This window comes from Crocodylus siamensis, chromosome 13 (assembly GCF_052110815.1).
Source record: "Crocodylus siamensis isolate JL-2025a chromosome 13, ASM5211081v1, whole genome shotgun sequence".
NCBI lineage: Eukaryota > Metazoa > Chordata > Crocodylia > Crocodylidae > Crocodylus > Crocodylus siamensis.
In genome coordinates, this window is record NC_143407.1 from 13,049,399 (window position 1) to 13,071,888 (window position 22,490).

Sequence of the window (22,490 nt, forward strand, 5' to 3'; positions counted from 1 at the left end):
ATACCAATCACCTTGAAGATCTACACATCTTAGGCATCTTATGTTCTAATGCATAATGTGCCCCATGCTTGCGGCATGGGAGGACACATCTACACCACCATGTGCCCAGCCCAGGACTGCTGCTCTGTAGCATGCCCTGCACTCGCTCCTGAGACAGGAGACACTTCAGAGCGGTGCTGCCTGCCTAAAATCCCTCTCCCACTCTCTCTCTCCATCCTTCTCACTGGCAAACACTGCTCTTAAGTGGCTTCATTGTTATGTTTCCAGAATTTGGGGCTTGCAGATCAGGAGTGCGTGGGTGAAATGTCCTTCCTGGTGGCACCTGACAGATGGGAAAACTTGTTCCAAGTCAGATAATTTGGTGGTGTAAGAAGTGGAATGAAAAAGGAGACTCATGCTTTAAGCTCTAACCAGACTCTCCTCTGAAAGCCCAGAGTCCCAGCTCCTGCCCTCTATGCCCACCTCTGTTTAGGGACAAGACAACAGCTTGGTAGGAGCTTCTCTAAAATGAAAAAGAGCTAAAAAGATCCTGCTCCTGGAGGCAGCCAGAATTCCCTTCTCTGCACAGCACAACCCTCTCCTCTAAGGGCAGCAATAGCATCTAGATGCCCAGCCCCCTCTCCAAAATCTCCCAGGGCAGAAGGAAAGAGGCTTCCTCGCAGCAGTGAATCTGGGGCTGCATTTTTCAGGCAGCTCTGGGTGCTTTCCCTGGCTGGGCCCCCATGCGGGGTCACCTGGTTTCGGAAGGACTCAGCCCGAATGGGATCCTCGGCCGCCAGTGAGATGCTGCTGAGCAGAATGAAGAGGAGGATGAAGTTGGTGAACCAGGTGGCGTTGACAATCCTGTGGCACAGAATTCGGAACCTGTGGCAGGGAAGCAACGGGGTGAGAGCCTGCTCCTGGTGGACACGGGGCAATGTCAAGATGAGGGGGGCTCCCAGCCATGGCTGTACAAGAAGGGGTCCGCTATGAAAGATGTGCCCTGGAGTACAGTAGGAAGTAGGACTGCTGGATGAACTATCCCAGGACCTTCTAGCGAGCAGCTGCAATAGCTTTGGGTCCCTTTCTCCATACGTGCCTTCCCACGGCTGGGAAGGCTGGTGCTGGAGGCACCACTGGCCACCCCACCCCTGCTGGAAGGCTGTCCTTGCAGGTAGACAGGCAGAAGCCGCTCTTACTTGTTGGTGGGGCTGAAGATAAAGAAGGCACTAGCTTCAGGCATGGGCACAGCTTTCTCCTTAAGCTGCAGCTCTGCCAGGGGGCGCGGCCGAGGGCTCAGGGGGATTTCAGGTTCATCTTCCTCATCGTCGCCTGTGGGGTGGCCAGAAAGAGAAAAAAACAGTCAACCTGTACCTGTCTTCAGGCTGGGGTCCTTCCCTTTGCTGGCTGCCAGAGAAAGTGCTTTCCTGACACTAAGCTTTCAGAAAAGAGGTCCACCATTAAAGAGGATCTAGTCATATGTACCCCCGAACTGGTCTAAACTTGGCGAGTCAGCACAACGGCTCTGTTTCTTCATGCAGGGATCTGAAACCTGGCCTCTGGTCACGTCTCCTTTTATGCCAGACAGCAGTGTGACCTCCTTAGTTGGGGTGAGGACATGCCACTCCCCTCTCAGCTCCCTACCTTTCTGGACTTTCCACTCTTTGCCACTGCAGATCCATGGGGCAGATCCAAGAGGAAAACCTCAGACCTCACCACACTGAATTCAGCCCGCAGACCCCACTGCTTTAAATGCAGAGTCCTGATCACTGATGCTAGGCCTAGAATTCGTCCTTTGTTTCAGTTTTTTAAGACTTGTCAGACCCCAGGGGAGCAAGTCCACAAGCAAAGCAGTGACGAAGGCAAGGGCACAACAGTCTGCTGTGCAGAGAGAGCCATAAGGTCCTGATCCCACTTCACATGAGCACACAAAAGAGCTGCTAAGGACTGCACAGCATCTCCTCCAGCTCTGGGCCTGTGGGCTGGATCCAGACCACAGAGGCATTGGACCCTGCCTTGGGAGCCAGGGGGCTTTGGTGGCATTTGGCAGCTCCTGGGAGTAGGGGACTTCACCTGCAGTGGATTCAGGCAGTGGGGAGAAGCGGCAGTGGCAGCTGAGTTCAAGTGCCAGCCCATCTCAGACCTGAGCTGGGTCATTCTGGCCAGCCAGAAAACGTCGCTGACCACTGCCATAAGCCACAAACCCAGCTGCCCTCCCAGGAGCTTGTGATCAGAGCCAATCATTGGCACTTCTCTTCTCAAAGCTACACCAGGCCTTTCCCCACCCCTGTCTCTCTCCGTCCCTCCAGCAGGATCCAAGGGCCAGAGCCTTACCTGGGAAGTCAGCAGAAGGGTAAGGGTCTTTGATCTCATTGACGTTTGACTCAAACTCATCTACTTTTAGCTGAAAATGACATAGAAAGGTGAGTAGTGGAAACCCTGGGAAACCCTGAGTCACAAGCCAAGGATCTGTAGCTCTGCCTACCCCCTGCCTTCCCTATGTCCTGGGCTGGGGTGGAGGAAGCAGTTACTTGCATCAGAGGAGCGTTCCAGACCTGACTGACGTTCAGAGCAGATGTCTAACTATGAGCCTCTGGCAATGCTCAGGGTGCTGAAGCTCAGGGTGGTATGACCACATCAGTTCCTTTCCCATCAGCCTGTGAGCAAAGGGGGGGTTGTCCATGCCCAACTATATCCCCTCCCTGCACAGCTGGGCAAATAATCAGAAAATACTGCCCCTCCCAAAAGGAAGTGGTCCCCCCTGCAAGCCTCCTGGGACTATCATATGGCCAGGCCAGCTGCACGCTGGGGCCAGGAAAGCCATCACAGCCAGGGGAAGGGTGCACTTGGGGAGGAGGAAGAAGGCATCGGGATCCTCAGGGGAGCCTGCCCCGAGCTACTGCTTGCAGAATCCAGGGGCTGGGACCATTCAGGTGAGCCGCAAAGGCTCAAAAGTCTGGATGCAGCCGGAGCCTAAGCCTCAGGGCGTTCACTCATCAGCCAGGATTTAACACACTGACTGGAAGCATGAGATGATGTGTGCACTTGCAGGTGGGATCCAGACCTCAGCAGCCCCCCCGTCCCTGGCCAGTCCAGCAGGGTGGTGGCACTGACCTTGGCTGTGGTAGGGATTCCTTCCCCTTTGGCTTTCTGTTCCAACTTCTTGGCCAGTAGTTGCTTCTCCTCCTCAGATTTCCCTGGGTAACCTCTGACAGGAGAACCAAAAAGGAGAGGTGACACGGTCAGGGCCCTCAGCTCTTGCTGCCTGGCAGCACCAGGCCCCAGTCACTCCTGCTTTTTGGGACAGCACTGACCTGGACATTTTCCTCCGCTTCCTCTCCTCCGCCTTGGCCTTCTGGGCAGAGGTCAGGCTCTCAGCCTCAGCCAGATTGTCCACCGCAATTGCCAGGAAGACATTGAGCAGGATATCTCAGTAGGGAATGGGCTAAGGAAGCTCATGGGACTGCTAACAGGCAGGGTGCTACAGCTGTGGGACCTTCCCATGACTGCATCATCCAGGCCAGGCATGGGGCAGCTGGTCGATGGTCTTAAGCAGGGCATTCAGCAAGCTGGCCAGAGCCGCAGGCTTGGCAGAGACTCCTTTCGCATTCATGCCAGCCACCTCCTGTCTGTCACACATGAACAACCACCACCCTCCACAATGTGATCTGAACCCAGGGACCAACAGACTTGCCCAAGCTGATAGTTTTCTGTGTTTCAGAAGCCCCCACCCTGCACTTCTGGTTTTCTCCCCTTCCTGGGGCTCCTGCATTGAACCTGCCCCTAACCAGCCATGCAGGCCTTCTCCATGTGTCCCAAGCCCCCAGATGATTCCAACATAAAAGTCACCCTATTGGGCAAGGAACTGACCCACCCTACTTTCTGTCCTTTCTGCTGATCAGAGCCTTGGCCCAAGAGAAGCAGTGCTGGCTCCTACCCTGGGGCTCTTTAAGAGGAGGCTGGATGTACACCTTGCTGGGGTCGTTTGACCCCAGTACTCTTTCCTGCCATGGCAGGGGGTCGGACTCGATGATCTGCTCAGGTCCCTTCCGACCCTAGAAACTATGAAACTAGTTCAGAGTCCTACTCCCAGAAGTGCTCAATGGTTGATACTGTGGAGAACAACAGCACCTCCTGCGTGGCTTTCTGATACAGCAGGCAATCTGCAAGGCCCTGAACAACACTCACTTCCCCCCAGTTTGGCCCTGAGGGTTTAGGTCAGGGGTGACCAACCTCTGGCAAGCGTGCCACAAGTGTGCATGTGAGCCCTGTGTGCTCAGTAAAGGGAGCTGGGGGGTGTGGGAGGCTTAAGCCTCCAGCTGAGCAGAGGCAGGATGCTACTGTGAGAGGAGGTGTGAGACATCACCTTTAAGAGCCAGGTCACCCCCTCCCTGGCCCTACAGCAGCTGCTGAATTCAGGGCTTTCTATCCTCAATTGCCATATAAAACTATGGCAGTTGAGGGGACAGGGAAGGGTTAACCTGGCTCTTGGCTGTGACACCTCTCACAGGAGCCTCCTGCCCCACTGCTCTGCACTGCCAGAGGCTCAAGCCCCCCCTGCCTCCTTTCACAGAAACATAGAAACAGAAAATTCAGGCTGGAAGCGATCTCAGGAAGTCATCTAGGCCAGCCCCCTACTCAAAGCAGGACCATCCCCAACTAGATCACCCCAGCCAAGGCTTTGTCTACCCCAGTCTTAAAAACCTCCAGGGATGGAGATACCACAACCTCTCTGGGTAACCGGTTGCACTGCTTTACTACAATCCAAGTGAGAAGGTTTTTCCTAATATCTAACCTAAACTTCCCTTGCTGCACCTTGAGACCATTGCTCCTTGTTCTGCCATCTGCCGCCACTGAGAACAGTCCAGCTCCGTCCTCTTCGGACCCCCTCTTCAGGTAGTTGCAGGCTGCTATTAAATCCCTCCTCAGTCATCTCTTCTCCAGCCTAAATAAGCCCAGTTCCCTCAGCCTCTCCTCAGAAGTCATGAACAACCTGGAAGATGGGATGGATTGTCCCATCCCATTTCCAGTGCCCCAGAGCACGAATTCTATATCTGGTATAACTGTGGAGTGGGGATCAGAGTAGCACTCGGGGAAGGGGCAGGGTTTGGCTCATGGCACACCTGCCATAAAGGTTGGCCACCACAGGTTGAGGTAGTTCCATGGCTGTCGGTTCATAGACCAAAGCTGCAACCCAGGCCTATTAGCCCCGGTAGCATGGGTAGCCAGACAACGCCCAGCTCCTGGAAGAGGATACAGTTCCCACAGACAAAGAGGATGATGAAGTAAATGCAGACCAGCATGCCAGGGAAGGAAGGCCCTCCATAGGCCATGATCCCATTGTACATGATGGAATTCCAGTCTTCTCCTGTCAGGACCTGGGAGAGGGCAAGAGATGGTGTGAGTGAGAGAACAGGGTGGCCATGCCAGAAAACAGGGTAGGACCCAGGAGTCCTGATCCCTCTTCCCTGCCCCAGACACATTGACTTCTAGAGTCCAGAATAGAAACATGACTCCCAAGGTCCCTCTGAGTAATAGCTTGGCTGCTGGGAGGTGTCCGGGTCCCTCTGCCTCCTACCTGGAAGACGCTGATGAGGGCCTGGGGGAAGTTGTCGAAAGTGCTGCGTCGAACTTCCATGTCCTCAAAGTCGTACTTCCCTCCAAAGAGCTGCATCCCCAGGAGGGAGAAGATGACAATGAAGAGGAAGAGGAGGAGGAGGAGGGAAGCAATGGAGCGGATTGAGTTCAGCAGGGATGCCACCAGGTTGCTCAGAGAAGTCCAGTACCTACAGAGAGGAAGTGCATATACACCCCTGTCTCTTGTCTGCCTGCTGCAAGCGGCACTGCTGGGAATCGTGCTGCAGAGGGTGGGGCAGGTTGGCACCTTAAAGACTAACCAGAGCATTGCTCTGTTTGACAGAGACACTGTATTGGCTTGTGCCAGGGGAGGGCCTCGCCAAGTGCCTCAGCCCTGGGGCTGGGGCTGGGGCTGGGGTGAAAGTGGCAGGAGGAACCCAGGTGGTGATGATAATGCACCAGAGCACTGTCTATCACCAGATCTGAGCAGTTCACAAAGGAGGTCAGCACCACAATTTCCATTTTCCAGGTGGGGTAACTGAAGTACTGTGGGGAAAGTAGCAAGCCCGGGCTATTCTGTGTCCCACTCCAAGCTCAGTCCTCTAGGGCTCACTGCTTACCATTTATTTTTTAGGCCCTTTGCCCACTCCCTGTTTGACCTCGGGCAAGTGACTCAATCTCCCTGTGTCTCAGTTTCCTTCCCCTGTAAAATGAGAACCAAAGTACTGCCCTTTATCACTATGACAATGGGGGGCAGATAACTCTCTCCCTAAATGGATTCATGGAGCCTGGTGAACTCCCTCCACAAATTCTCAGCTTCCCCAATTTTTGTTCTTGCCATCAAACATCCTGAGCACAGGACTTGGAGATGATTCAACTACAGGATGAACTGCACCTTATCCCATGCATCCTGCTCTGCTGTGTTTCTTCCTCCCCTCTCAGAGCCAAGACCAGAAACTAGCTGCCCAGACCCTAACAGCACAGCTAGATGGACTGAGATCCCATCAATTTCCCCCGGCTCAGTTTGCAGCCCTCATAGCTCTGGGGATACTTGAGGTCTCCATGGGGTAAAACTGGCTCCATCTCCCTGTTCAAGCAGGTCACCTGAGCTCTACATTGCACCTCAGGGCCCTGCCCTTACTTGGTTATCTTGAAGATCCTCAGCAGGCGGATGCACCGCAAGACAGAGATGCCCAGAGGTGACATGAGGCGGATCTCCACCAGGATGGTCTCCAGGATGCCAGCACACACCACGAAGCAGTCGAAGCGGTTGAAGAGGGACATGAAGTATTGGCGCAGGCCCAAGGCGTACATCTTCAGCAACATCTCAGCCGCAAACAGTGACAGCAACACCCGGTTGGCATTATCTGCATTGTCAACCAGAAGGTTAATGTTCTGGCCAGGAGCAGGAGACCAGCAAGTGCTCGTGAAAATGCTCGACTCCCTCATTGTACTCCCTGCTGGCTCCAGGTGGGTGCAGCACAGCAAAGAGGTGGAGGACAGCCCTGGCAGTCTCATGCTTCCCTGCCCATCTTAATGCCCTAAGCAGCTTTAGCAGCCTCTTCCCCAAAGTACCATGTGTGGCTGGGGCATAAGAGAAAGGGTGCAGGAGAATGAGCTAATGTGGAAGGTGAAAACAGAGGGCCTGTTGGAAACAACATGAAGGCATATAATGTGTGTGTGTGTTCACACATATGTGTTTGCGCGCACAAGTATGTGTGTGTACAGGCATGTACACATGTATATGGATGTGTTTGGATGCATATTCACTCAGGTGCCTGGCTGGAGGGTGTTCCCATCATGTGCAAGGTCAAGCCAATGGCCAGATTTTGGGTCAGGAAGGAACTGGGTGAGGCCAGATGGGCAGGAACCACTGAAGGGTGTCTGTCTTCTTTTGTAGCATGGAGCATGGTCCACTTCTCAGGCTGGTCTGGGTATGTCCTACCTAACATCTTCCCTGCTCCTGCAGAGCCCCATGGATGTGGGGATCCCCTCTTACTCTGGCTCTCTTCCTGCGGTACAAGAAATTTTCTGAGGCCTGTGTTTTGTGTACTAAAGCTCCTGCCTTACTGTAAAACTGGAGTGTCAAACCCATCTGACCCCGCAGGCTGAACAAGCGTCATGGGGCCATTCAACAGGCTGGATCAGGCCCATGGCCTGGTCCAGCACACACAGCACTACAGCCTGGGACTGGCCCTAGTGAGCACTATGGGCAGCGCACATGCTGAGCACTGTACGCAGGACCAGTCCAGTGCAGCATGTGGGTCAATGGGCCAGCACTGTGGGCTGGATTATGGGGTTCTGTGGGTTGGAGCTGTCCCATGGGTTGTAGGTTTGACATCCCTGCTGTAAGATGCTGGGGGTATGCTCTGACTTGTGGGATATGGGGAGGGCTGCAAGGCATTGTCTTGCAGCCCCTTTGGCACTGAACATCCACTATGTGGTTGTGTACAATTGCAGGAAACTGGATCTAATGACCAAAGTGGTCCTTTCCAGGCCAGTCCATAGGTGTGTGTTCTTGTGCATGTGTATGTGAGAATGTATGCATGTGTGTGAATATGCAAGGATCTGTATGTGTGCACATGCAGGCAATGTATGCATGTATGAGTGTGGCCACATGTATGTGACCTCTGTGTCCTTGGGAAACCCCCCCACAACACCAGGCTCCCCTGCTCACCTTGCACGTGGGTCAGCCAGTCTGGCTGCATGTGGTGCTCAGAGGCTATTGACAGGGTGTTGAGGGCGACAAGGAGGATCACCAACCAATAGAAGAACTTGGACTTCACCACCTCGCGGCACTTCCTGCGGAACAGGCGGTTCCAGCGCCTCCAGTGCCGACTAGAGAGAGGGGCCAAAAAAGGTCATGTTTGTGTGCCCTAACCAGCCCTATCCTGCCACAGAGGGCAGAGCTGTCCCAACGCACCAATCCACAAAAAGGGATTGGCCAGATTCTTGGAGGAAAGGGGCAGCAGTAGCTGTTGAGCATGGGAGTTAGGGGTATAGGCTCTGAATTAAAACTCCCTAGCCCTCAAATGTTGGATTCTGCAAGTGGGAAAGCAATGCAGGGAAATCCCTGGTCATACTCTGTTCTCTCCCACAGGAGTCTGGGCAAGATAGACCTACAGGCTGACCCAGTACATGGCAGTTCTTATGCTCCTGTTGACACAGGGGAAAGGCCCTGTCACCCACACAGGGATGGGGTCCTGCTCTTCTCTAGAGCTTGTCAGCCAAAATGGGAGCTTTACCAGCATCAGGTCAGATCCCCCACTGGGTTGTAGGGTCATGGTACAGACTGGGGTCTCTGATTCATGGCCAAGTGTATCTTCTTAATAGCTGTAGGAAGGCTGCATCGTCCCCATTTAACAGATGGGAGAACTAAGGGAGTAGACAGGCGGAACAATCGTACTGGGTTTGATCAGCGTCAACTGCATGCCTGCATGCTTCTCTAGTGCATAATGTAGCAAAAACTTTGCAACTTCAGCCTTGTTTCACTGCAGACTAAACGAGCAGTGATTTAGCTCCTTTGCAGCATTAGAGGAGCGTGTAGACATTAGATCACAGCAACTACTGTGTGATCTCTCATGCCTTTTAAAGCCATTACAAATTATGTCCATCCACAGCCTTTAGCAGGTCAAGGCAGCAAAACCCAGTAGTCCTGCCTCTGCACCCAGAGTGCTGTCCAGGAGGTGAATCACCTTCTGTATGGCAGATAGCCTGTGTAGCCTCCTGTTAGGATTTTGTTCATGATCCTTTTGGTCACCACCTGTTCAACAATGGAAACAGCCTTTTCTTTCTTGACACCATTGATTCATTCCCAAAGCATTGGCATGGAAGTGTGGTGCAGAGGAATTTGAGGTGCAGTCCCCAAGGATGGGTAGGATTTCACCTGGGCTAGCCTTTTAACAAATATGGCAAAACTACCACTGTGAGGGCTCCACTGAACATGCATGCCCCTTCTCCTCTTCACATGCAAGCACTGGCTGTCACGATAGGACTTCTAAGAGCAGGGGAGTCCAGGGCTGTCTGCCTGGAGCCTGTATGCTTTCAGGGGTTGCCAAGTATGTACTTACAAGAAAAGAATCCACTTGTTCATGCCCTCAATTTCATACAGGCTCTCCGTCTCTGAGCTGCCTTCATCTAATGGCAGCATTCCTGTGAAATACAAAGAAATCCTCAGATGGGGGAAGAAGCCCATGAGCGCACCTGCAATGGGTTCCCAACCTTGAGCCATCGGGAAGGAGAACGATCTAAGGAGCACACTGGCAACGGGATCCCTTTGGAGAGCTCCCTGAGAGGCACAGTTGAGTCTGGGAAGGAGTCTTTGGCACAGTAATGTGCAACCAAACCAACTGAGAGGAAAGACAAGTTATGTAACCATTGTGCAGAGTAGGACACCAGCAGCAGAGTTCAGAACTGTTACCATTGTGTATATAGGTTGTGGCAGGGAGCCACCTTTGTTTCTCCCCAAAATCTCTGTGCTGTGACAATTTGATGAGGATGGGCCCAGCAGAGGAGACACACCTTTACCCTCCCTCTTTAGGTAACCTGAGCGGGCTACATTCCTGAGGGACGGGGGACACCTGCTCCCTCTGCCTACGGGACTGGCATCAGCCACCTGGGTGAGGGGCTTCTGCCTGGGGGGCTGGAGTCTGCCCGGCAACTAGCGATGCCTTTCAGATCGGTTGGCCGACAGCCAACAGGTGCTGGCCTCCACCGGACCAGGTGAATGAGGGCACGGGGGCTACGTAAGTTAGGGCTGCCCGGGAGGAGGGGGCAGCAGCCATGCAGGGGACACAGAGGAGCTTTCCCATCTGAAACTGGCTCTCTCCCCCAAACTCATGAGCTAGAAGCCGCCTGCCTCCGAAGGGAAACTTCACCAGCCTTTGCAAGATGCTAGTGAGTAAGCTACTCGAGATCTGGTTCGATATCTAGCTGGCAGTAACTCAGATGCGTGATCAAAAGGCTACCTCAGCCACACTGTTTCCTCTTTATGAGTTCTAGGATATTGCTCAATCTTGTACCCTATTTTCACCCTACCCCTGTAATCAATAAAGTTCTCCTTTGTGACTGGTGTGGGAGACTTATTGAGGGGTGGGTCTAAATTATGCCTAAGACGCCCCTTAGGTCTATGGACTAAGAGGGACTTTCCTTTCTGGCCCCCGACTTGGGGAAGCGCCCCAAGTGCCTGTGCTGGGTCGAGTACCCATAGGACTATTAGGCCTGTGTTTCCCCGAGGACACAGGCTGAGAGAGTCCCTTCTCGGGGTGGTGGCAGCTTATGTTACCCCCAGGCTAGTAAGGGTGCTCTAGGAAGGGGGTCAGCTGGACGCGAGGCGCCCCCAGGGAGGCACTCGGAGCCTGGCAGGTGGTCGGGCGCAGTGAGGTGGGTGGCTCAATGCCGGAGCGCCCCCTACTGGCCCGCCACATAGCTCGCCAGCTGTGTCAGATGTCCCACAAAACAAATGATGATCCAGACTATCCAAGGAAATACAAGCACAAGCAGCTCCCCAGGGCGCACAGGGAAGTGATAGGGAAGGGGAGTTTGCCAGTGCCTGTTTCCTTTTCTTTCCCTATCCCATCAGAAGCTCTAAAAGCCCTTCATACCCATGAATTTATTCAGCCCCAAGCAGGGGAGCATTATATCCATATTACACGCAAGGAAACTGAAGCCCAGAGAAAGGACGTGACTTGCCTGAGGTCACACAGCGAATCAGTGGCAGAACCTCTGGGGCCCTGGTCTGCCTGCAGCCACAAGACTGTGATTCCTTTCCAAACACCCTCATCTCCTGCAGGTCCTGAGCAGCTTCTGAGTTTTGAATCTGGGCAGTGTCAAAGAAGGGGCTTCCTCCTTCAGTGGTGGGAAGAATGGGAGCATTCCCCCCAAACACTCACATGCCCTCTGGTAGAACATTAAACCACTATCTAGAGGCTAATGGAGACTCAGGCCTGTGCCTTCCTGGCTGACTTTGCCCAGGGGGACAGTACCTTCTCCTCTGGTCCGAACACTATCCATGACTTCAGCATGCGTGATCCAGTCCATGTAGCCCTTCAGATCCTCCTCCAGCTGCTGCTTCTCCCGCAGCTTCTGGAACGTGCCCCGTGATTTCGCCTTTTCTCGCTCCTTGGTAAACTCGCTGAAACAAAACCCAAGGGCAGGTGTGAGAGGAGCAGAGAGGGGCCTGAACAGGAAGATGCGATTGAGACCATGCTCATGGAACAGGCTTGACAAGTATGTGCCATGTCCCACTCTACTCACTGGTCTTCATGGAGGATAACAGACAGCAACTGCTGTGACAGGAGCGACTTCTTTAACTCAATGAAAGGGCACACTGAAAATGGATCAGTTCCATCTTTTATCTTTGTTATTGCTACATGACATAGCATAGGAGAGAGATTGACCTGATAACAATATAACCTGACATTGCCCTGTTATCCTTCGGTCCCTGGCAATTATTACATTGATTGTGTAATTAGCACATTAATCTTGCAGTAAGTAGTAACATGCCAGACAGTCATGTCATGTGATAAAATGGTGAATCAACCACTAAAATAGCAAACTTGCTTCAGAGATGTTACTCATGATATGTAGAATGTCTTTGTGGCAGGTATCTACCATGGGTCAATTTGAATGTCTGGCACATTATTTAGACCCTCCACTATCCCACAGTGCTCTGGTCTCTCTCCCCCACTCCAAGTGAGAGGGAGGAGGGAGAACACCTATTTCCCTGACAGCCCAGCCAGCAGCAAGCAGCCACTTGCCAGCAGCCTTGTCCCCGTCACTGCCAGGTGGTAATGGTACAGGGCAACTTCGGTGGGCTGACTGCAGGGGTGGGGGCAGAAACCTTACCACTCAACTAGGGCTGCTCCCTGCCACCCTGATCACTGCCCTTTGCCCCACATGGACTGGAGATGTTTCAGGTGTGTGCCTGAGTGCAGGGTCCTTTAAAGGGCCCATGGGTGGCCTGGCACGGGAGAGTCACTTGCTAGCACTGGACTGCCCGTGTGCCCGTTAAGGCCCCAGTGCCCAGCAGGATTCCAGAACAGCCCAGGTGAGGCAGCAAAGGTGAGGGTGCCCCCTGCAAGCACCAATGGGGTCCGATGTGGAGCAACTCCTGTCCCTGCAGGGGGTGGTCCCAGGCAGTTCCTCAGCCTTGCTGCCCACAAGCAAGGAAAGTGGGACTCTGTGCATGTGGCAACAGCAAGGGCTAACCCGGGCAGAGACCTCGATCAGCCCCTGCTGCTCTCAAAGGCTCACAGGGAGCTCCATTTCCCTTGCTGCTCAATGTACATTTTTGTTAACTGCTGCTTAACACCTGGGAGAAAATCTTTCTTTGTTAAACATCTACCAGTCCTGCCCTTCCAGTGAAGGGCTGCGAGAACCCATAATGTACACTCCTGAGTCATCCCAAAAGTCCTCCAGCCTGAAAGGCCTGACACACCCTGATACCAGGAAAGAAAGGGAAGGGAAAAGGAAAGGAAAATTTCTCAGGCCCTCCTGTTATATCCCAGAAATCATTAAGGACCATGTCCCCAATTTTCCACCCCTCCTCAAGACACTTTAGCATATATACACTCTCCAGGGAGACTCTCCTGCACTTGCTTTCCGGGCCACAGACACAGCAAGAGCAGGCCAGTGTATTCTCCCATCACTTACCCACTGAGAACACCCAGCACCAGGTTGAGAATGAAGAAGGAGCCCAGCAGGATGAGGCTGACAAAATAGATCCAGGGCCATTCATTTCCAATGGCGTCATTCACCTGAGCAGGAAAGAGGGTGATAAAGTTTCCATCCACAGGGAGAACGAAAATGTGTTAAGGACTTGGGCGACCCTGGAGCTAAGAACTTCAGAATCCTTCCAAACAGAGAAATGAGGCACCAAGAGACTGGGGCCAGTTCCAGTCAGCCTATGAAGAGCGTATGTGGAGACAGGTCCCAAAGTGTGAACAGCGCCAGGCCAGGACAGGCCCCTGTGGCCCTCCACTCAAAACCTCCTACCATTCTGACATGGATCCATTTATAATTACTTAAATTTAATCACAGCTAGTATTGAGCTAGTTGTCTATCCATCTTGTAGAAGTTTTGTCTAGCCCACAGTCCCGCAATTTGTTTATAAGAACATCACGTGGGACTTTGTCAAAAGCCTCCCTAAACTCCAGATACATCATATTCACTGCATTCTCTTCACCCATCCAACTAGTTATTTTGTTGAAGAAAGAGGTCATATTTATTTGGCATGATTTGTTCTTAGCAATCCATGCTCACAATATGCCTTTCCTCCTCCAGGTGCTCGCAAATGGATTTCCTTACAATATGCTCCAGTAACTCCCCAGGTATTGAGGTCAGGCTAACCAGCCTATAATTCCCAGTTGCTCTATTTTGTCTTTTTTTAAAAATGGATCACCATGTTGACCCTTTTCCAGTCCTTTGGTATCTCACCTGTGTCCCATGACTTGAAAAATAAACATTATTGCCAAGGGCTCTGAGATCCTGTTCCTTTGTACCCTGGGATGAAGTTCATCAGGGCCTGCTGACTTAAGTACATTCAGACTGATCAACAGCTCTCTGACTAACGTCTCATTACCTCAACCCTCAGTTTGTCCCCTTCTTTACCCAAATACTCTTTTTTAGCTGTCTTGTTGAAGCTTAATATTTTTGTGACAATAGAGCTAAAGTGGCTGTTGAACAGCTCTGCCTTCTCTGCATCTTCTGTTAAGAGTTCCCCACGGCTATTTAACAGCAGACTAAGTGCTTACTTAGTCTTTTTTTTCTGGACAACATGCTTATAGAACAGCTGGTTGGTGTCTGTAACTTCCTTCAGTGGGTGCAGCTCATTTTTTACATGTGCCTCCCTGATTTTGACTCTGCAAGTTGTTGCTGTTTCCTGGTATGCCTCTTTAGTGACTAAAAGGTAGAACAGAAGCTGGCCCTGAGTGACCTGACCCAGGTTACACAGGGGACATGGGTCTCAAGAGATGTCACATTTGAAGTGGCTTCTGGATTTACAGGTGTGGTTCATACAGTTAGGAGCAGGAGGATGGGGGTCATGCTGCTGATGCATATCCCCACCCAGAAGCTTCCAGGCCACAAGTAGGCCTGTCCCCAGGGGTTCCTCACCTAGTGTGCCCGTGGCTATAATCTGGACTAGCTTAACATCAGAGGGGCTCCAGGCTTTTCAGCCTCTCAGAAGCAGGTCCAGCCAAACTCCTTAACCATGTTCTTGTATTACAGGTTCAAACAGCTCACCAACATCTTTTCAGTATGCAGGAAGTTAGGCCTGAGCCCACACCTACCCAGTAGAGGACTTCAGTCCATCCCTCCATGGTGATGCACTGGTACACTGTCAGCATGGCGAACCCAAAGTTATCGAAGTGGGTGATGCCATTGTTGGGCCCTGGCCACCCGCCTCTGCAATCCGTGCCATTGAGGGTGCAATGACGCCCATGCCCGGTACTGGTACATGGGGCTGGCTTTTCTGACCCCACTGTGGCAATGATATCTGAGGAAGCACACAGAAGCCTGGGTGAGCAAAAGACAACCACACAGCCCCTGCCATGTCTTACAGTGATATGTCTCCCACAATAACTTACAGTTAACCCCCACCATGCCTTAGCGCCATGCCTTAAGGTCATACACACTGCCATGATACCTCATATCTATACAGGCACAGTGGTCCTCATACCCAACCCCTAGCCGTACCTAATATTCTCCTCCCTATCATGCCATCAAAGCCACACCTTGCACCATGTCATACATATTGCCACATTCAAACATGTCCCCGGCATGCTGTATTCTGCTGCTTGCAGGACCAGTGATGACAGGGCTGGATTTCTTCCTAAAACAGTAGCTTTATTCCAGACACCCCTTAGGGGCCCTCTGAATGGCTCTGCCACATTTACCATCTCTATTGCCCCCCTCCAGCAATGGTGGATCACTATGTCCCATACCAGTCCCAGTGTAGTAGCAGGTCTTGTGCATCTTGCCCTTGAACAGCTCCTGCCCAACAATGGCATATATGATGATCATGAAGAGAACCAGCAGTGCGATGTGCAGCAGGGGCACCATGGCCTTGATGATGGAGTTCAGGACCACCTGCAGGCCTGCAGCAAAAAGCAGGTGAGATCTCCACACATACCCCCACCCTTATCCCCCCTTCCTGATCAGCATTGTTGCCCAGGCAGTGTCTCACATACACGTTCAGCTGCTCATCTATTGCTGCACATGGCAAGGGAGAAGACAGGGCTTGCCCAAGTTCATGTGGAAAATCAGGGGCAGAGAGAGAGATCATACTCCTCTCTCAACTCTATCAGAGCCTTCTTCCTCCCCAGAACATTTCATACTGATGGGTGGGAGGCAGTACCACAAGTGGCAAGGAAAGCCCTGGGGACTGAAATCCCTTCCCTCCTACCAAGCAGGTACATCTGGATCAGCCACCTCACCTGGCCCCACAGGGCACAGGAGGCTCCCACAGCTCATTCTGTGCTTGGTTTCTTGATTGAGGTTGTATGAACCAGGAGAGTGGGGAATACCTGCCCAGAGTGAAGACCTCCATTTCAGAGAGGCCACTGGACAGTGCCAATATTCAGCCATTACAGCCTGGGCCCTGAGGCATGCTGTGTCCAGGTGGGTTAAGTCTGTGGCCTGCTGAGCCATGGTGCTCTGGGAGGCTTGAGAGGGACTGGCACAGCAGGGACCATTTAGGCTTTGCTGCTCAACTGGACCTCCTGCCATGCTCCCATGGGAACCCCCTCCATGCCTCACACAGGACCCCCCTTCCCAGCTTCCCCCTTGCATTAGAAAGGCAGCTGTCACCCACTTGGCACTCCTGACACCAGGCGCAGAGGTCTGAGCACCCGGAAGGCTCTCAGGGCCTTGACGTCAAAGCCGCCCTTCCCACTCAGAGGTGCACCTTGCATCACGCTGATCTGCTCCAGCGTCATGGTGAAGAGCCTGGGGGAAATGAAGAAGAAGGGGAAAGGCATTTGGGACAGGGGAAGAGAAGAGAAAAGAGGAGGAGGTAGGGAGAGGGAAGGAGAGTGAAGGACAGGGAAAAAAGTAAAGGAAGAGAAGCACAAGGGATGCAAAAGTCAAGCATCCAAGCAAGAAAAGGCAGTGCCATACTGTATGGACAACAGACAAGTCTCTCTGAGCCCTGCCCACAGACAGCATCTCAGAAGGGCATTTGTCCTGTTCTGGGCTTCTTGTTAGGAAGGGGCTGCTAGGAGTCAGGCAAGCTAAATTCCCTCAGCTAGCTCTGGTTACCTATCTGGGCCTGGCTACTAGTAGCTTAACTACCCCTGGCTGGCCCCAGTTTACCTGCATGGGCATGGCTCCCTGCTTATAAGCAGCAGCTCTGTCAGAGCCCAGCACTATTCATGCCTCTGCCTAGTCTTGGCCTTCTCATGCCTTGTTACTTGGTCCTACCTGTGTGGTCCTAGGACCTGGCTGTTGGTCCTAGCCTCCTGTTCCCTGGGTTCAACCTTGCTCCTCATATCTGCCTGTTAGTTCCTGGTTCCCACCTGTGACACCAGCACAGACCCCTTTGCTCCTTGCAGGCTCCTGACTCCACCTGGACCCTGTCTCCTGATAGTTTGCTCCTGGTTTGTGGGTTAGCTTGGCAATTGCCCATGTCCTGGCTCCATACAGCTGTCTGCCCCAGCCCCTCTTGGCTTGGGACTCCAATTGGCAACCCTGCTGCCTCCTGTGCCTGGCCCCTGTGCCCTGCCCCCCTGGCTCGTGGTTCCAGCTGGATAACTCTCCAGGTCTTGGTCCCTTACAGACTGCCAACCCCTGATCCCCCGACTCTAGCTGGGACCTTGTTTCTGTGATCTTGTCTGTTTCTGATCCCCTGGTTGTGAGCCTCTAGGGTCGAGCCCTGACTGCTTCTGTCCTGTTTATACCCCTGACAGGGACCAATTCAGTGGTACCCATGAGGGACCAGCCCAAAGCTATCAAGCTCTCATGCAAAATGTTTTTCTCCACTGGGGAAACAGTATAAACTCCCTGGATTTTGGGAGGGGGTGGGGTGACAGGTCCTAAGGCTCCTCTCAACCACCTGCCCTGCCAAACCACTGAGGACCCTGAGATCACGAGCCTAATTGCTACTTAAGTCCTATAGACGGGCTGTCTGTGTGCAGGGTGTGTGGATGTTATATGACTTAAAAGGGAGGGCTGTCAATGATCCCAGGAAATCAGGCTAGTCTGAGAGTGTCATATAGCTAAAGGCCTGAATCAATTGTATGTGAAAACTGTTACAGGTGTGACCCAAAGCCCCAGGAAGTCATTAAAAAGATACCAGTTGACTTCAATGAGCTTTGGATCAAACCTGCATTTTGATAGTGTTACTTCCATGGACCCTCTTCCAGCCCTAGGCAAAACACTCTTAACCAGCTCCCTGCGTTACCCCAAGGAGACGATGGCGAAGTCCAGCACGTTCCAGCCGCTCCGAAGATAGGCATCCGTGTGGAACAAAAACCCATAAGCAATGATCTTAAGCATGGCTTCAATGGTAAAGATGATCAGGAAGACATATTCTATCTTCTCCTGCAAGACACCAGGGGAAAAAGGGAAAGACTGTTAGCGAAGAGGTAACCAACCAGTGTCCCCATTGGGCCATGCCACCTGGAGAGCAGCACAGCCAGCCCTGGGACCCACCTCAGCCTGTCATTCAGCAGAGAGCCTGGGTCTGTTGGGGGAAAACCTTTGATTCACAAGGCCCTGTGGCTGAGATGGAAAGTACAGCAGTCCCGACTTGATCCTCCTTTGAAAAAAGCTCCCCGTTTCAGCTCCACTCTTTCAGTATGTGGCTTGCTACTGTAAAGTCCACTGCTTTTCATGAATGTGAGACCCAGCCCCTCAGTGTAGCTTGGCTGCAGGTGCTGGGATACACCAGGACCTAGCTGAGATGCTCCACAGGTTGGTTTCTTCAGTTTTGGCTCTTGAAAAGTCCCCAAGGACACACTCATGATTAAATCAGTGAGTGGATGGCATTATTAGAAACCCATATTCCATGTATGCTTTGCAACAATGGTTTTAATGATTATAAGCTAAAACACGGCTGTGCAGGTGGTGATCTGTGGGCTGCATGTGGCTTGTGAGAGGCTAGATTGAGGCCTCCATGGCTCTGGAGCCCAAAGGTTGAATGCTGCCACCATTCATGCCCTCCCCACCACAGAATTGAAGGTCTTTGGTTGTTGCTGGGGATGCTAATCCACAGTAGGAAAAGGGGGGTGAGGAGTGGTGGCAGCATTCATCCCTTGGTTTCTGGAGCCACACCAGAGCAGTGGCTCCAGCAGCTGTACTAAGTCATCGCCCTGCCACTGAAGGATCATGCAGCCCATAAAAAGCCAGACCCAGCCTGTAAGGCCAATAAAAGTTGGAGAGCCCTAAAATAGAACAACAGCTCCAGCAGACCCTAGCTCAGCCCCTTGGGGCTACCCCATTCCCATCCTCCGCCTGCAGGCCCCATGCAGGCTCTCCTGCAGCATCAAGTGCCAGATCTTTCCTGTCTGCCTCTTAGGCACTCTGATGCTCCAGGGCTTTCCTTCTGCAGCCAGCTCCTAGGTGGCTGCCCCAGCCTCTTGCTCTGCTCACATGCAGCCTTTGTCTCCCTTCACAACCATGGCCTTTCCACTAAGGCAGGACTTTTCTTTCTTGTGCTGGCGTGAGCAGGTCACTCAGCAATGAGCCAGCTGGTTCCTGGCACAATCTGGCCATTGCCAGGACCCTTTAAGAGAAGCACCTAGTATCCTGGCAGTCACAGGGAAATTGCAAGAGCTGCCAACACTGAGCACAGGCCTGGGAGTGGGATGACCTGGGACTTACTGACTTACTGGGTCAAGTCATTCCCCTTTTCCTTCTGTCCTTCATCTGTTTTGTCCAGTGAGTTTTCCTAGGCAGGGACCATCTCTTTCCAAAGGGGTGTGCGTGTGTGTGTGTGTGTGTGTGTGCGTGTGTGTGTGTGTGTGTAGGGGGCTGGAGACACAGCATTTAAATTCTCAGCAACAACCGTCTGGGTAAAGTGAGACTGCACTCAGGTGGATGGCACTGCTTTTTCTGTCACTCAGTGAAGTGCAATTACATCTGATTGCTTCCCAAAATTCAAAAATGTTCTAGGTCGGGGTGGTCAACCTGCAGCATGGGTGCCACTAGTGGCATGAGCAGCCCCTGTGTGCGGCACACAACAGATGGGGAGGAGACAGGCAGCACAGAAGCAGGCAGGGCAGGAAGCAAAGCAGCAAATGGGCAGGGAATGCAGGCCTGGGAGCAGAAAGCAGAGCAACAGATCAGACAGGGGAAACGGACCCAAGTGGCACTTGGAGAAGGTGCAGGCTTAATTTGTGGCACACCTGCCAAAAAAGGTTTGTCTCTGTTAGTTGGAATATTGAGACTTGGGTCAATAGTCAGAAAAACCTGATGATCTCCATTAAAATCAACCCCAGAGAATGCCCCTTTGGTGCTTCAGGGAGAGATAGCTCTCTGGCATCCCCCACTGCTACCCACACACTATCACAGGCAGCAGCATACTAGGGGGTTTATGCATTTTGTCTTGTGTGTGATATAGTTTCATAGTAGTTTGGGGTCAGAAGGGACCTGAATAGAGCATCTAGTCTAACCCCTCCGCCTGGTTGGAGCACACTCTGGGATCACACGACCCCAGACAGGTGTTGGTCCAACTCCATGGTAGGAGCGAGGACCACTTCCCTGGGAAGTTGGTTCCAGATCCTAGCCACCCTAACAGTGAAATATTGCCTCCTAATCTCTAACCTGAACCTATTCTCCAGTAGCTTCTGGCCATTGTTCCTCGTCACCCCAGGTGCTTCTGGGGGGAATAGGGCCCTTCCTATTTGCTGCTGATCTCCCCTAACAAGTTTGTAGGCAGCCACCAGGTCCCCCCTCAGCCTCCTCTTGCTGAAGCTGAACAGATTCAGCTCCCTCAGCCTCTCCTCATAGGGCCTGTCCTACTGCCCTCCAACCAAGCGGGTGGCCCTCCTCGGGACCCTCTCTAGGTTGGTCACATCCTTCTTAAAGTGTGGCACCCAGTACTGGATGCAGTACTCCAGTTGAGGCCGGACCAATGTCACGTAGAGGGGGAGTATCATCTCTCTGGACTGGCTTGAGATGCATCTTTGGATGCACGACAAGGTGTGGTTGGCTTTGCTAGCTGCGCTCGGGCATTGGTGGCTCATGTTTATCTTGGAGTCAATAATGACTCCAAGATCCATTTCGGACTCTGTGCTCACCAGGTGGGAGCTCCCCAGCCTGTATGTATACTGTGGATTCATAGTTTCATAGTTATAGTTTCATAGTTTCTAGGGTCAGAAGGGACCTGAACAGATCATCTAGTCCAACCCCCTGCCATGGCAGGAAAGAGTACTGCGGTCAAATGACCCCAGCAAGGTGTTCATCTAACCTCCCCTTAAACACCCCCAGGGTAGGAGCCTGCACCACATCCCTTGGATTTTGGTTCCAGACCCTAGCCGCCCTGACCGTAGCCCGTAGCCTCTCCTCATAGGGCCTGCCCTGTTGTCCCCTGATCATGCAAGTGGCCTCCTCTGGCCCCTCTCCATGCTGTCGACATCCCTCTTGAAGTGTGGTGCCCAGAACTGGACGCACTACTCCAGCTGCGGCCTGACCAGTGCCACACAGAGGGGGAGGATCACCTCTTTGGACCTGCTCGAGATGCATCTGTGGATGCATGACAAGGTGCGGTTGGCCTTCCTGACTGCCTCCCCACACTGCCGGCCCATGTTCATCTTGGAGTCAATGATGACCCCAAGATCCTTTTCCGCCTCCGTGCTGACAAGAGGGGAGTTCCCCAGCCTGTAGGTATGGTGCCGGTTGTTCCTCCCCAGGTGCATCACCTTGCACTTGTCTGTGTTGAAACCCATCCTATTCTCATCCGTCCACCGTAGTAGCCTGTCTAGGTCTGATTGTAGCCTGTTGCATCCTTCCAGTGTGCCCACATCCCCCCACATCTTAGTGTCATCAGCAAATTTGAACAGGGTGCTTTTTATCCCCTCGTCCAAATCACTGATGAAGATGTTGAACAGTGCGGGCCCGACGACCGAGCCCTGGGGGACCCCACTGCCCACGTCCCTCCAGGTTGAGAAGGACCCATCCACTACCACCCTCTGGGTGCAGCCCTCCAGCCAGTTGGCGACCCATTTGACTGTGTGGGTGTCTCCGCCACAGCCCTCCAGTTTCTTAATGAAAACGGGGTGAGAGACGGTGTCAAAAGCCTTCCAGAAGTCCAGGAAGACTATGTCCACTGCTACCCCTGCATCTAATGATCTGGTGATCTGATCGTAAAAGGCCACCAGGTTGGTCTGACAGGACCTGCCACTGATGAACCCGTGCTGGTTGCCCCTAAGCATGCAGTCCCCTGCTGGCCCCTCCTGGATGTGTGCCAGCATAATTTTCTCGAACAGCTTGCCTAGGATTGAGGTAAGACTAAATGGCCTATAGTTTCCCGGGTCATCCCTCCTCCCTTTTTTGAAGATGGGAACCATGGTGGCCCTCTTCCAGTCCTCCGGTACCTCACCAGAGCACCACGAGTGTTCATAAAGCCATGCCAGGGGACTTGCAATGACCTCGGCCAGTTCCTTTAGAACTCTAGGGTGGAGATCATCCAGGCCGGCTGACTTGAATACGTCCAACCCCTCCAGAAGCTCCCTAACTAAATCCTCGCTAACCCGTGGCCCAAGTGTGCCTCCCCCGGGGCCCGAGGGGGGCCCAGCACGGAGGTGGCTGTCCTGGTCCCTACTTAGGAAGACGAAGAGTAAAAGGCAGTCCAGGGGAGAGAGACTTAACGGTGGGAGTCTACTATAGACCTCCCAACCAGGGAGAAGAGCTCGACCTGGAATTCTTAGGTCAGCTTACAGAGGCAGTGAGGGCTAAGGATGTGGTCATCATGGGGGACCTGAACTTCCCAGACA

The 22,490-nt window shown here is 52.8% G+C and overlaps 1 protein-coding gene across 2 annotated transcripts in view; it reads right to left on the minus strand.

Annotated features, from left to right (window-relative positions):
• CACNA1S (calcium voltage-gated channel subunit alpha1 S) overlaps positions 1-22,490 on the minus strand; it is a 102,112-nt gene that overhangs the window by 41,440 nt on the left and 38,182 nt on the right. For both annotated transcript variants that reach the window (XM_090025575.1, XM_090025576.1), the window contains exons 3-18: positions 17,957-18,096; positions 16,370-16,503; positions 15,501-15,653; positions 14,847-15,052; positions 13,210-13,313; positions 11,541-11,689; positions 9,627-9,708; positions 8,234-8,394; positions 6,698-6,923; positions 5,558-5,765; positions 5,237-5,357; positions 3,294-3,408; positions 3,094-3,187; positions 2,314-2,383; positions 1,179-1,311; positions 735-864 (exon numbers count right to left, since the gene is read on the minus strand). In XM_090025575.1, coding sequence (XP_089881701.1) covers positions 735-864; positions 1,179-1,311; positions 2,314-2,383; positions 3,094-3,187; positions 3,294-3,408; positions 5,237-5,357; positions 5,558-5,765; positions 6,698-6,923; positions 8,234-8,394; positions 9,627-9,708; positions 11,541-11,689; positions 13,210-13,313; positions 14,847-15,052; positions 15,501-15,653; positions 16,370-16,503; positions 17,957-18,096 — 2,226 coding nt within the window. The remainder of the gene's footprint in view (positions 1-734; positions 865-1,178; positions 1,312-2,313; positions 2,384-3,093; positions 3,188-3,293; positions 3,409-5,236; positions 5,358-5,557; positions 5,766-6,697; positions 6,924-8,233; positions 8,395-9,626; positions 9,709-11,540; positions 11,690-13,209; positions 13,314-14,846; positions 15,053-15,500; positions 15,654-16,369; positions 16,504-17,956; positions 18,097-22,490) is intronic.